At 50.1% G+C, this 14481-nt stretch overlaps 1 protein-coding gene across 1 annotated transcript; it reads left to right on the plus strand.

The window, feature by feature from the left end:
* The first annotated feature begins 2284 nt into the window (after positions 1 to 2284).
* On the plus strand, positions 2285 to 7883 carry LOC135881057 (uncharacterized protein ZSWIM9-like). The gene is given in 7 exon segments (XM_065407551.1): positions 2285 to 2335; positions 4554 to 4708; positions 4813 to 5009; positions 5012 to 5837; positions 6335 to 6392; positions 6966 to 7142; positions 7827 to 7883. Coding segments are annotated over 7 exon segments (1521 nt in total).
* The last annotated feature ends 6598 nt before the right edge of the window (positions 7884 to 14481 follow it).

Here is a 14481-nt window from a genome sequence, read left to right on the forward strand (position 1 = left end):
GCTCTGACCCGTGGGAGGCTGGAACAGGACCTCGGCGTGCCCAGATCCTGTTCTCTTAGGCTTTGGACTGATGCCACCTGTTACAAAGTGCCTGAGAACTGGTCTGATTGCTGTAGGTATCCCAGCCAGGCCCCCCAGTGCAGAGCACGTGGCTGAAGGCTCTTGTTGTCCTGTGCCCCTCTCTCTCTGACAGATTACTGCTCTGTTCCCCTGTTTAGACGGCTCCCTCCCCTGCCCTTGCTCCCCCTGCCTAGCAGGATGGGGGTAGCTGGGGTAATATACACATGGTGCTATCTCTCTTCTGTTCAGGGAGGCAGGATGGGTTCTGCCATCCTTGTTGCGGGTCATATACAGTACAATCGATGCAGCTTCTGCCCTTCAGCTGGGAACTGAATTCTGCTCTCAGTTAAACAGGTGCCATTACTCCAGCTACACACCAGATTAAGTGAGGTCAGAATTTGGCCCTGGTCTTTGTTCACCTGCCCTCAGAAGGCACCAGCCTCTTCTGACTAAATAACTAATAACCAAATGTGGTTGCAGTCTTAAACAGCCATGGCCTTTCTGTAAACATGTAGGGCCAGGCTGTCAGCATTTGAGCAGTGCAAACAGATAACCGCACATGCAAATTGAGCATTTGCATGCACAAGGAACAGTGTGTTTTGAAAACGTGTCCCTCACCCTCAAGTATTTTAGGTCCCAGATTTGTCTTGCTTTGCAGTCCATGCAATGGAGTGTGAAATGCCCTGATGTTTTATGCTCTCTTTTTTTTAAATCCACGATACCATTCCCTGTAATTGGAAGAACAGATGATCACCACTGTTTGTGTAGGTCCTACCCACTGCTCAACACTACCCTTGGAGCTGTGCTAGCATCAGTGCAACTGGGCCACAGAGTGGGGACAAGGGGGGATCTCTGTAGATTTCAGCCTCCTTCAAGGTGAGGGAGGAAAACTTCCTGATTCACTAGAAACCTGCTGGATAAGGAAATGTTCGTTGTAAGCTTTTGAATGGGAGAAGTTGTTACAAACAACGGAGGGGGGGGGGGGGGGGGAATAAAATCTGAGGATTTTTAAAACTCGCTGACACTGCTGTTGTGTTTTATGTGGACACTTGCTTTAAAGCACCTGCGAGGGACGTCTCTGTGTATTTGTGATGGCTGCTGCCGTTTGCAGCCTGAACTGCCTTGCGATTTGGAGCATTTTGAGGATCTGAATGTTGGGAGTCCAAATTCTGCCCTCACGTGAGCACACAAGACCACTCCCTGCACAATTCTCAGGTTCCAGTTTGGTCTGTGCTAAGCCAATAGAATTACTGAATGGGTGACATTTTGATGATGCTTCCCACCCAAAGCACTTTACTAACGGATATACAAAGTTGTCCATGAGTGTGTGTCTATATCCTTAGTTTTCACTTCACCCGGCACTGAAATGCAGCCACCTCTGGGGTGGAACGTGGCAGCTGTTTAGTAGCAAATAGCAGCCCTGCACAACATTTTAGGACAGGAACTGAAGAGACACTGTCAACCTCCCCAGTGGGAATTCAGCACCAGTTTTAGCAACTGGCTGAGACCTTGTCTGCACTAGGACTTCTAAGATTTCCATTATATTGCCATTTATTATTCCTATTTCCATAGGGGCTAGGAGCTCCAAATGTGGACCAGCACGCCTGTGTGCTAGGTGCTGTACAGCCACAGACTAAAAAGTCCATGCTGCCCTCTAGTGATGCTATGCAATAAGCATATGGTTATAATTAAGACATTTTAGTTTGTCCTCCAATATTAGATGAAATTGATAGATGCAGTTTTCGTTCTCTTCCCTCAACCCCGAATGGCATTACTGGGCAGAGTTAAGGTTGCTTGGGGTCCCTAACTTGTCTTTTCATACCTTAACATAGTTTGATTTCTTTTAAATTTAAGCTTAATGCTGACTTTCCTGGTGTTCTGATGCTTGGTTCTGGGATAATTACAACATCCCTGTGATGTTTTATGCCCTTAAGTTACTGAACTGTACCTCAGCTCCAGCTTCTCCTAGTTGGGGGGGTGCACGCGCATGTCACAGTGGTGGGGGAGGGCAGGAAGGTGCATCTTTATTTGTGTGGCTGGGGTGGTGTATTGGGGAAGGGGTAGCTCGAGAGGGTGGGGCACAGCCAGGACAATCTGCCATGACAACTGTCCGATAGTTCGGTTATTGCTGTGCAAGGGTGAGGGCTTAAATCCGTCATGGGGACACGCACACTTAGCAAGTAGTTCCTGTGCCAGAGCAGGCCCTGCAGACTGCATCTCCGCCATGCAAGCGTGGCCTGGCCTGCTGGCTGCCGTTCGAGGTGCCATCGACCAGGTGAGACTCGGGCCGGGCTCTTTTCTGCCCTTGCCTGCAGAATGCTCCGGGTGGCAATTCGAGCACCTTGGATGATAATCTTGCTGTCCTGGCCCGAGGGGAGCAGGTTCTAATGTCTAAGGCTTGTGAGCTGATCTGTAGCCACCTGGCCAGGCAAGGGCGTGACAGCAGCACACCCTTCTGACTGGCCTGGCAAAGAGCAGCCCGGGCCGTGGCTGGGCTGTTTGCAATGCCCCCCGGCCTATTGGGAGATGAAAGTTGTGACCACCCTGTGAGTGCAGTAACTTCTGTCCTCGAGTCGTAGGAGGCTGCAGCTTTGACGTACAATGACCGTGCTGTGGTTGGGGGGAGATGAGCAGCAGGCGGGTGCGTGGGCTGGAGATCAGGGTGAATACGAAAAGGCTGAACTCCTAAGATTGACCCTCCCTCTGCCTGCTCTGAACGTTTCAAGACCAGCACTGAGCCCAATGGCCGATTGAACGGTGCCCGCTCCTTTCCCTCCTCTTGGCGAAATTGCTCATCCATTCCCTGCTGACTCAATTACGGCAATCTCCCCGGCTGGCCTGCCCCTTCCAGTCTATCCCAGTCGCTGTGTCCCTAATCAACAGTCCCGTCTGACCAGCTCCACTGGGCTCCCCGTTGTCCTAGGCAGCGAGCCCAAGCATCCTGGCCTGCTTTGAAGGCCTTTAGGCCATTCGGCCTCTACATCTCCGCCCTGGTCTCCTTTTCCCCTCCCCCTGCTACCATTGTGTCATCTGTGATCTTTGCCCCCTGCTTGAGGCACTCTCCCAAAACCCATTCACCCCAAACACCTCCCTCAATGTCTCCCCTAGGAGAGGCCTGCGAACAATTGTTAAAAGCCCTAATTGAGTGTCTTATTGATTAACCACCTGATCTCCTCATGGTTCTCCCTATCTCATCCCTCTCTCCATCCCTTTTTTTCTTACGAGCCTCACTTGTTAGGTCTGAATTTAGGCCCTGATCCTGCAGCTGGCTCTGGATTCTTGGGCTCAGGTGGGGCTCCATTGCCTGCGTGGATCCGGCTGCAGGATAAGGGTTTCAGACCGTAAGCTCTTGGGGGCTGGGATCACATCTCATTGCTGGGCAGGGCCTCAGCCCCCCCTTTGGGCACTCGTAAATAACAAACAGGTCGCAGCTGGTCAGCCGGACAATGGCTTTGAGTCTGGGGCCAGGGTTCTCGGTTGCCGTTAGTACATAATGGCGGTAATTCGGCATCTCAGATATTTCTAATCCCCAGTGAAATAAGGGCCAATTTCTCCTGGGGAGGGAAGAGGCCCAAGAAGAGGGGAATCACTCCTCTTTCCTCTCCCTCCCTGCAGCCTTTTTTTGCACCGGCTGCACAAGAGCAATTTGTCTGGAATTGTGCTGAGCCTGTGGCAAACACCCCCTCCCCCCCGGGCTCGGCGGTGTGCATACCAGCCGTGTCTGTGCTTGGAGCCAAGGAGCCTCATGCCTTGTTGTTAACAAGTCGATTCTTGTAACACAATGTGCCACTGCTATTCAAAACAAACATGCCCTCCTCCTTTGGCATTAAGGTCATTAGCTTCTTGAGGGGACTCCTCCCTGCCACCAGAACTCAGGTGTGCTTCAGTTTTGTTGTTGCCATGACTGCAGCAGCAGCTGATTCCTCGAGGAGATGCTGGATGGACTTAGATACCATCAGGGTTTGAACGTTAAGGCTGATTAATCCCTTTCGATAGAGATAGGGACAACAGTTTTCTAGTTTGATTCCCATGCTGCAGCCATGACGTGCTTAGGGGGAACACAACACTGAAGATGAGTCTGATAGTAGGACTATATTTGTTGTCCTGAGTTTTGGCAGGATCCCACAGTCCTGGGCCATCCCTGAAGACACCAGTGTCTCCCGTGCACACTGGTTGTCCCTTGGGTGTAGACTGCTCCATTGTGTCAGAGCAGAACTGTCCATGGCAACTGGCTGAAGCTGGAGGTGGACTTCTAGGTGTCCTGCTCCCAGACTGTCAGGGCCTTGAAAATAAAGGCTAAGACTTTAAATTTGAGGCCGTGTTCCACAGAGAGCCAGAGGAGGGAGTGGAGAACAGGGGATGGGATCTTGGTTACACGGGTTGCTAACGAGCCAGCTGCTGCTGAATTTTGAAATGCATACCTGAGGTTCCTGGTGGATGTTGATTCCAATACCATGCCGTTGGGATTTGCCTGCTCCCTTGTCTTCGTCCAGTGTTACTGCTTTGGGGACAGCGTGGGCTTTCTATGCTGTGCTTCAAATCCCATCTTTGGGCAAAAATGGGCCCGTTCCTTTTCGAGGAGCATTGAGGTCCACCCCTTGCCTCAACCTGCTCGAATAGTAGAACGTGCTCACCCGCCAGGCATGGGGTGAGCATAGGCCCCGCTCTGCCAGCTCCCACAGCTGCCTCCTGGCCCATGGGTGAGGTGTGTGCTGGGGTCCCAGCCTGCTCAGCCTCTCTCTCTGCCCACAGGGGGCAGCACAAGGGCTGCTGCGCCAGCATTGTGCTGACGATGAGCCCCAAGAAGGACCGGCTGATCGTCACCGAGTGCCAGCTGGCCCACAACCACGCCCTGTGCCCCATCGAGTTTGCCTACTACTTCAAGAAGGGCTACCTGATGGCCAACTCGTGCCTGCCGGTGCGCACCACCACCAAGATCTCCAAGCAGTTTTGGGGGGGGCGGACGTGCAGCACCTGCTTTCCTACTGCAAGAGCTGTGACCACGGGGTGCTGGACGGGTCTCTTCGCCAGCAACCCCAGCGCCAAGTCCTCATGGAGGACAAGGTCATCGTCCAGACCATCTTCTTTCTGAGCTTGCGCATGATGGCGCTGAGCCGGCACGTCCCGCTCATGCTGTTCTTCGACCGCATGGTGGGGCTGAACGAGGAGTTTGACCTGTATTCGGTGCTGTGCGTGGACGGGGCGGGGCGCGGCCATGAGGTGGCCTACTGCCTGACGCAGCGGGAGACGCCCGACCTGCTGCGCTTCACGCTGGCCTCGCTGGTGCAGAGCGTGCCTGAGGTCAAGCTGCAGGTGTGGTGCATCACGCTGGGCGTGGAGATCACCCACCTGGAGGCGGTGAAGGAGCTGCTGCCCAATGCCCGCGTGCAGATCTGCCGCTCCCAGGTGCTGGAGACACTCTTCAGCAAGGCGCAGGAGCTGGGTGCCGCCGAAGATGAGCGCATCTGGCCCCTGCTCTGCCGGCTGGCTGCAGCCACGTCGCCGGCCGCCTACCAGCAGGCGGTGCAGGAGATGAAGGCCATTCTCCCCCAGCGCTTCGTGCGCTACTTCCGGCGCCATTGGCAGCCGCGCAGCGAGATGTGGGTGCAGTTCTGGGCCTTTGAGACGGCCCGCAACGTCAACGCCTGCGAGCTGCTCAAGCAGCACCAGCGCTGGCTCAGGCCAGCGCTCAGCCCCTCGCCCACCGTGGCCCAATGCCTGCTGGACCTGCTGGCCATGCAGGTGGGCAGCGAGGCCCATGAGCTGGATGAGGGAGAGCTGGTTTTCCTTTTTGACCCTTCCTGGCTTACAGCTCCTCCCTCAATTCCCTCGTGTTCTGATGACTCTGTGGTTTCCTTCAGGGCCAAATCTGGGGCCGCCCAGTCTGGTGCCCACTGCTGTGGTGCCAGGGCTCTGAGTCAACGGGTGCCATGCCCCCACCCCTCTCCAGCTGCTGGCTCTTCTCACAGTCTCGGCGTTCATTGCTTTAAAAAGTCCGTCTCTAGCGGCCTGGGTGTGTGGAAAAGATCCCAAAGTGCCCATAGCGTAACCAGTGCAGGGACGTCTGCCTGGGCAGCTGGAGAGCTTGGCCCCACTCAGCTAGGGGAGGTGTCACCTGCCCCGCTCAGCTCCAGGATGTGCCAACTCTGCTGCTCAGGGCCGATGCTGATTTCGATGTCGGCTCTGGCAACTGATTCATGCCATGGGACAGCGGCAGGGTCATGTCTGCGCCTTGTCCTGGCAGTGACGCAGGCCACTGCTCTGTCACCCCCAGGACGGAGGAGCCAGCAGAGTCCCTGCCCACCGAGGGGCTGAGCCTGGAGCGCCACACAGTAATGGACTGGATCTCTGCCCTGGGCAGCATGCGCAGGCGGCTTGGCCTGGTGCTAGCCCTGGGCAGAGCAGGAGGGGAGCAGCCCTGTGACCCCTGCCCAGCACCGTGGCCAAGGAGTTCCCAGGCAACAACACGGGGATTCCAGGAGCTTGGTAAATGGGCTGTGGGGGGGTGGGGCAGGGACGCCATAGGGCACCACGGGGGAGTGCCACAGGGGTGGGGGCAGGGGTAACAGGGCCGGGCCAGGCTGTAGATTGGGCGGGTGGGGGTTGAACAATGGCAGGAGTGAGGCTACATTTCCCAGCATGGCGGAGCAGGGGTGGAGTGGTGGTGCAGCCCAGTGCAGGGGTGGGAAGGGGGGGCATTAACAGAAGCAAATTTAACTAAGTGCGTGTTTTGTCCTTTGATTGAGGTGCATTACTGAGTGTATATATTTTATTAAAACCGCTTGGAAATGACTTCGTCAGAAAAAAGAACACTCATGGAAGAAAAGAGAGTTTTCCAAGACAAATGGGAGAATTTATATTTTTTCACAGAGGTAAAAGATACAATTCAATGCCTTATTTGTCAGCAAACGATTGCTGTTCCCAAGGAGTATAACGTGCGTCGGCACTACGACACGATGCACCGGGAAAAATATGAAGCATTCACCGGAAAAATCCGAGAGGAAAAAGTTCAGCAACTTAAAGCAGCATTTGCCAAGCAAAAACATTTCTTTTCGGGGATTAACAAGTCTAGCGAAGATTCAGTAAGAGCAAGTTTTGTGATAAGCGAAATGATAGCTAAATCATCACAACCTTTTACAGAAGGCTTCTTTGTAAAAGAATGTCTTAAGAAGGCCAACGAAATTTTATGTCCTGATAGGAAGAAAGTTTTTGAAGGCATAAGCTTGTCTGCCAATACAGTTGCCTGCAGGATAACGGATTTAGCTGATAATGTGCAAAAACAATTGATTTAAATGGCAAAAGACTTCAAAGCATTTTCAGTTGCTCTTGATGAGAGTACAGATGTATCAGATACCGCACAGTGTGCAGTGTACATCAGGGGTGTGGATTGCAATTTGAATATAACTGAAGAATTGCTAGACTTAATGCCACTGAAGGGTACCACAACGGGACGTGACATATTTCAAGGACTGGACGAGTGCATTGAAAAAGCTGCGCTGCCATGGAACAAACTCATATCTTTGGCTACGGACGGTGCGCCGTCAATGTGCTCTGAAAACGTTGGTGTGGCTGGATTATTGAAGACCAAACTGAACAGCCTCAATATACCAGGAATTAGCTTCACCAGTATACATTGTATTTTGCACCAAGAAGCCCTGTGTAGTAAAAGTCTACAAATGAAGGAAGTTATGGATGTAGTTGTTAAAACTGTTAATTTTTTGTACGTGTACGAGGGCTGAATCACAGACCGTTCACTTCTTTTCTAGCAAGTATGGACAGTGAATATGGGAAACTTCCGTATCACACTCAAGTTAGATGGCTGAGTTGTGGAAATGTTTTGAAGCGTTTTTTTGCACTTAGAGAGGAGACTGATTCCTTCATAAAAATGAAAAACAAGGAGGTTCCACAGCTTGCTGATTCCACTTTTATCTGCAACCTTGCTTTTCTAACAGATGTAACTGATCACCTGAATGCACTGAACTTGAAACTTCAGGGTAGAAAACCGGTGATAACACAGATGTATGACAGTGTTAAGTCATTCAAAGTCAAGCTTACTTTGTGGGGGAAACAGCTGACTGCTGGCAATTTGGTCCATTTCTCGACTCTGAATTCCTTAGGAAAAGTTGAACCCAAATCCTTGAAAGAATATGCAGAGATCATTTCTAACTTACACAAACAGTCTGATGTGTGGTTTAAAGATTTCAGGTACTTGAAAGGGAGACCTCAGTGGTTTGAGCATTGGCCTGCTAAAGCCAGGGTTGTGAGTTCAATCCCTGAGTGGGCCACTTAGGGATCTGGGGGCAAAATCAGTACTTGGTCCTGCTAGTAAAGGCAGGAGGCTGGACTTAATGACCCTTCCTTCCAGTTCTATGAGATAGGTATATATTATTACATTTTCAACACCATTTGCTGTTGAAATTGACAATGTTGCAGAGGAAATGCAGATGGAGTTAGTGGAACTTCAGTGTGACACCATTTTGAAGCAGAAGTACACAGATGTTGGAATTCCAGAATTCTACAGGTTTCTTTCACAAGAAAGATTTCCCATGTTATTCTCTGCTTCCGCAAGGATAATGGCAATGTTTGGAAGTACATATATATGTGAACTGTTTTTCTCTTCCATGAAGATTAACAAATCTGTGTTAAGGTCAAGGCTCACTGATGAACATTTGAAAGCAACACTGAGATTGGTTTCGTCTCAGGATATCAAACCTAATATTGATCAGGGCCGCCGGGGGGGGGGGGGGGGGAAGTGGGGCAATTTGCCCCGGGGCCCCCACGAGAATGTCTGAGGCTCCCCCCCCGGCCCCACCTCTGCCTTCCCCCATCCCCTGGTGCCTCAGTGCGCCGCGTCCAGGAGCGGCTCTGGACAGCGCTGCAGCGGCGTGGCTCCGGCGGGACCTGAGCTCCTCCCGCTCAGAGCCGCGTGGTAAGGGGGCGGGGCTCCGGGCCGAGCAGCAGGAGCTCAGGTCCTGCCGGAGCCACGCCGCTGCAGCGCTGTCCAGGGCCACTCCTGGAAGCAGCTCGCTGAGGTTCCGGGAGAGGGGGCAGGCGGGGGTAAGCGGCATGGTAAGAGGCCAGGGCTGGGGAGGTTGGATAAGGGGCAGGGAGTCCTGGGGACAGTCAGGGGTCAGGGAGTGGGGGGGGTTGGATGGGGCAGAGGTTCTGGGGGGGGCGGTCAGGGGATGGGGAACGGGGGATTGGCTCGTGGGCGTTCCGGGGTCTGTCAGGACTCGGGGGCGGGGGGTGGATAGGGGTCGGGGCAGTCAGGGGACAGGGAGCGGGGGGGTTGGTGGGGAGTGGGGTTCCAGGGTGGTGGTTGGGGAGGGTCTCGGCGGGCGGTCAGGGGACAAGGAGCAGGATAGGTCAGGGATTCTGAGGGGGGCAGTCGGGGGGCAGGAAGTGGGTGGGGGTCAGATAGGGGGCAGGGCTAGGCTGTTTGGGGAGGCACAGCCTTCCCTACCTGGCCCTTCATACAATTTTGGAACCTCGATGTGGCCCTCGGGCTAAAAAGTTTGCCCACGCCTGCCCTAATGTCTCAAAAAAAAAAAAAAAGTGGCTTTTTCACCCATTTTGAGTCCGCCAGATAAAGTGGATGAATCTTCTATAGAAAATTTTGTTGACACTTTGGCCACAGCATATCCAAAAGACCTTCAGAGAGAAGATCTTAAAGAGGAACTTAGAATCTTTTACAAAATAAAAAAAGATTCCAACTTAAGAGTTGATGGACATATAACCTCTGCACTTACACTTCTTAATGCTCTCTTCAGGTTGTGAAGGCTAGGACTATAACAGCATTTAAAAGAGAACTGGATAAATTCATGGTGGTTAAGTCCATTAATGGCTATTAGCCAGGATGGATAAGGAATGGTGTCCCTAGCCTCTGTTTGTCAGAGGATGGAGATGGGTGGCAGGAGAGAGATCATTTGATCATTGCCTGTTAGGTCCACTCCTTCTGGGACACCTGGCATTGGTCACTGTCGGTAGACAGGATACTGGGCTAGATGGACCTTTGGTCTGACCCGGTACTGCCGTTCTTATGTTCTTATGTTCTTATTATTAATGAGTTCGCCAAAATGAAAGTGAGGAAAAAATTTGCAGCTGTATAATTAATGTTCAGAACAATTTGTTAAAAAAAAAATTCATAAGAAGCATTATGTAATTGCAAATGTATACATACCATTAAAGCATTTAATGTTTTTAAATGTATTTCATGTATTTTCAAATTATTAAAATTAATTTTTGAATGTATTTCACTGGTTATTTTTTACATTTCCAAATACATGTTACTATAGTATTGCATCTTTTTTTTTAATGGAAGGGGCTCCCGAAATTGCTTTGTCCCAGGCCCCCTGAATCCTCTGGGTGACCCTGACTCTCCAGTGTATCTACCACTCTTCCCAGTCTAGTGTCATCTGCAAACTTGCTGAGGGTGCAGTCCACGCCATCCTCCAGATCGTTAATGAATGTATTATGTAACAATGAACAAATCCTCTTCTGGGCTCATCCCACTAGCTTGCTTATGGCACCTCTCCCTGTGTGTGTGTTAATTTAAGGGCTAGCCTGGAGTGGGTGTTGTAATAACAACTGGTGGGCATGTTGTCCAATGCCTAAGCCAAACTCAGCCCATGGACAATTCCCCCCCGCCTCCCTCCACACAACAAAAACTAATCCAAATAGATATTCTTCAGTCATTGTCAATGGCAGGCCCATAGAAGGTAGACAGGTGGGTGAGAAAAACACCAACAAAATATCACCCTGGATGCCCATGCAGAGTGAACTCTCCCGCTCCCCCCCCACCCATTATAGAATGTTGTTTAAATAGCCTGATCCCCTGTCCATGCCACTGCCGCCTCTTAGAAAATGCTGTCAGCTCCCCCAGTCCCCTGCAGCCTCTGAAGAGTTAATGTGATGCTGTCCTGGGCCTTCAAGCACTGGGAAATGCAAAGTGTACCTTCGACTGTATCAGCTTTGTTAGGGCAAAAAGAAACCTCAGAGTCACGTGAGCACAGACACAGGAAAAAACAATGCCTAGACTGTGTCTGGGTCTGAGGCCAGGCACAAGACTAGGTTACAATTTGCAAAACTAAATTACAGGCTCTGGAAATCCCCGTGTGGCAAACCAGGTGCTGATGGGTCTGTGTGCTTTGTATTACCTTGGCTCCCAGAGGCCCCCAGCTGGGATCTCAGCCCCCTCATGGTGACTGAGTGTGGTATGTGCCACCTGGATAATGTGGGACCCAAATGGGGAAATCCCACATGTTAATTGTGGGGAAATGGGGCTCCTTAGCAGTAATAAAAATGGCTTTAAACTTTGTGAATGTTTTTCTATCTGAGGTACTTACCTGGTCACCATTACTGCAGTAGCTGAGCACCTGGCAATCTGTATCATTACAACACCTCTGTGCGAGGGACAGCAGTGCCATTTTTCACATGGGGACCTGAGGCAAGAGAGACTAAGTGACTGGCCCAAGGTCACACAGGAAATCTGTGGCAGAGCTGTGAATTAAACCCAGAGCTCCTGAGTCCCAGTCTTAGCACCCTGATGACTTGATCATTCTCTCAGTTTTGGAGCAGAAGAAAAGCAGGCTTCATAGATGTTAAGCCCAGAAAGGATCACCTAGTCTCACCTGCTGTATAACACAGGCCAGAGAAATTCACCCAGTCACCCCCATTGGGCTGAATAATTTGTTTGGCTAAAGCACATCTTCCAGAAAGGCCTCCAGGCTGGATTTTAAGACAGCAAGAGCTGGAGAATCCACCACTTCCCTTGGTAGCTTGTTCCTGGGCGTTAATCAGCAATGGTTCTAACTCCTGCTTCTCATTATATCCAGTGCACAGAGATTTGGTACAACAGGAGCCTTCCAGCTAATGGCTGGATTTAGACTCGGGCATGATGTAACTTGTGAGTCCCTCATGGTGGACATTGTGCTTGCAGGTGAGTGTGGGAGCCATTGGTGGTTGTTCCTGTTACTCAAACTGCCCTTTAATGACTGTTGTGAATGTGTATGTAAAGGGCCTGTTTTAATGAAACCGAGTAAGTAAAATTAGACTTGGAAAAATTAAATTTTTATTGGTCAATGTCAGTAAACATCAATTTCACTGTACATACACACACAAAGAAACAATATTTCCATCAATAATAAAAATTCACAGATAGGCACAGTAAGAAAAAAGCTGCTTGAGACCTTAGCATCCAAAGCCAGTGATTCAGACTTTTGAATCAGGCTTTTTACAAATGGACTAGTAAAAACAGGCATGACTTGTTGACGTAAGGATATTGACTTTGGGTATTGTGATGTGTGATGTTGATAATGCGTGTTATAAAGCTTTCACTTTTTGAATCTCCATGTCACTAGTCATTAAATAATTATCTCTCCTCCCATCATCACATCCCATAGATCAAAATGTGCTTCAATAAAAATAGAGAAAACTGCTTGACCCATAATCTCACACAACTGTAAACACTTAAATTGATAAACATCTTTAAAAATGCTTTAAAATAAACATTATCTGTTGAAATAAAAAAAATGGAATGTTGACAAGCCTAGTTAAATGCATCTATTAAATTCCTCTACTGCTTGCACAGCTCCCTCACCAAAGCCCCCCGTCCCGCCTTTACAAAAACCTAGCAGAACCCCAAAACTAACCACAACATAGCATGTCTTCCCAAGACTGACCATTTGTTCACATGCTAAGAAAAACAGGCATGTGTAACAGTGCCACCTGGTGGTGCTTACCCAAGAGTATTTTCATGTGTGTTCTAGATGGCTTTTCTTTTGCCCAAACAGTGCTAGTTTATAGAATCTCAGGGTTGGAAGGGACCTCAGGAGATCATCTAGTCCAACCCCCTGCTCAAAGCAGGGCAAATCCCCAGATAGGTTTTTTTTTTAAACCCCAGTTCCCTAAATGGCCTCCTCAAGCATTTGAACTCATAACCCTGGGTTTAAGGAGGCCAATGCTCAAACCACTGAGCTATCCATCTCCCCACGGCAATGTTAGGCTGTGTTTGGCTATGCATGGGCCAGCCTAACATTGCCATGGGGAACTAACTGGTTCTTTGCCATGACAGAACAGCAGAAATGTCCACACATGTCCACATCATTAATGGCACTAGCATAGATGGCGCCATCATTGTTACCTAGCAGCTCTGTGTTCATGGGGAGCCAGGGTACAGTACCCAGCCTTTCTGACTCACAAAAGACACCCCCACCCCCACCCCAGCCTCTGCTTGAACCAAATCTGTATCAGAAGAAAGACTTACAAAAAGCAATGAAAAGGCAGTGGGAGACACACCTAAACCCCTGGGATAAGGAGGACAGGATTAAGGAAACTCCCCTAGCCTCATTTGCATCAAAGATGGGACAGGGAGGCATCTCCATTACCATACAGAATGGAGACCAGAGATTCCAAGGCAAGAACCGCACAGAACTCTGGGACCAAAAAAGCAGGGAAGCACTGCATCATGGGTGATCTCTGCTCCAGATGTTAATGAACCCATGCCTGCATATACCCAGCTCAGTAGTTATCAGACCAATTCCAGTAATAAATCCTTTAATGGTATCCAAAATAGTGAAGCTCCCTAATTGCGTTGTGAGCTCCCTCCAAGGAACACCGTCCAAAGCCAGGAATGATCAGCAATGTCTAGCCTGAACAAAACAACTTTGGTATTCTCCCTTCTTTACACATAAACAAATCTAGTGTTCTCCCTTGAACCATTGTTTCTCTACAAAAACCCCTACCCACGCTCAAGTAAGTGTCTGATGCCTGGATCCAAACTCTGCATCAGTTCCATTGGGACTTCATCTTCTCCTGACTGAGCGTGCTGGGGGCTCTGCCTGACTCAAACACTCAGCTACCACCACCACCTGGGACCCCCACTTGATTCAACTTTCATGGAGTGGTGGGAACCCATATCTCTCTCTCTCTCTCTCTCTCTCTCTCTCTCTCTCTCTCTCTCTCTCTCGGTATAGCCTTCTGACCCTGACTTGTGTGATCAGTTATAGTTTTCTAAACCTGACTTTTATAATCAAGTTTGTTAGATTTACTATTATAACTGTTTTGTTTGTTTGGCTCCCCTGTGGTTGTTACCTGGCAATAAATAACTTTCATGATTAAGCTGATTGCTACTCCCCCCCCCCCCCCATGGGTGTTTTTTGGTTTCCTCATTCACTCTGCAGCAATGCTCCTCGTACCTAAGCTAAAAGATCCCTGCAGTGCCCAAAAATCCCGTGAGGTTTGCTCATCAAGTGGGTTACTACCAGAACAATTGTAACATGAAAGTGGGGATAGGGACTTGCTGAACCTGGAACATATGAGGGTGACAGCTTGGAAGTGCTGCTTGACCCAGCCTGCTGCATCCAGGGACATACAAGGAGTCAGCTTGGGAGTGCTGAGTAACCCAGTCCTCTCAGCCGCACT

This window comes from Emys orbicularis, chromosome 7, assembly GCF_028017835.1.
Source record: "Emys orbicularis isolate rEmyOrb1 chromosome 7, rEmyOrb1.hap1, whole genome shotgun sequence".
NCBI lineage: Eukaryota > Metazoa > Chordata > Testudines > Emydidae > Emys > Emys orbicularis.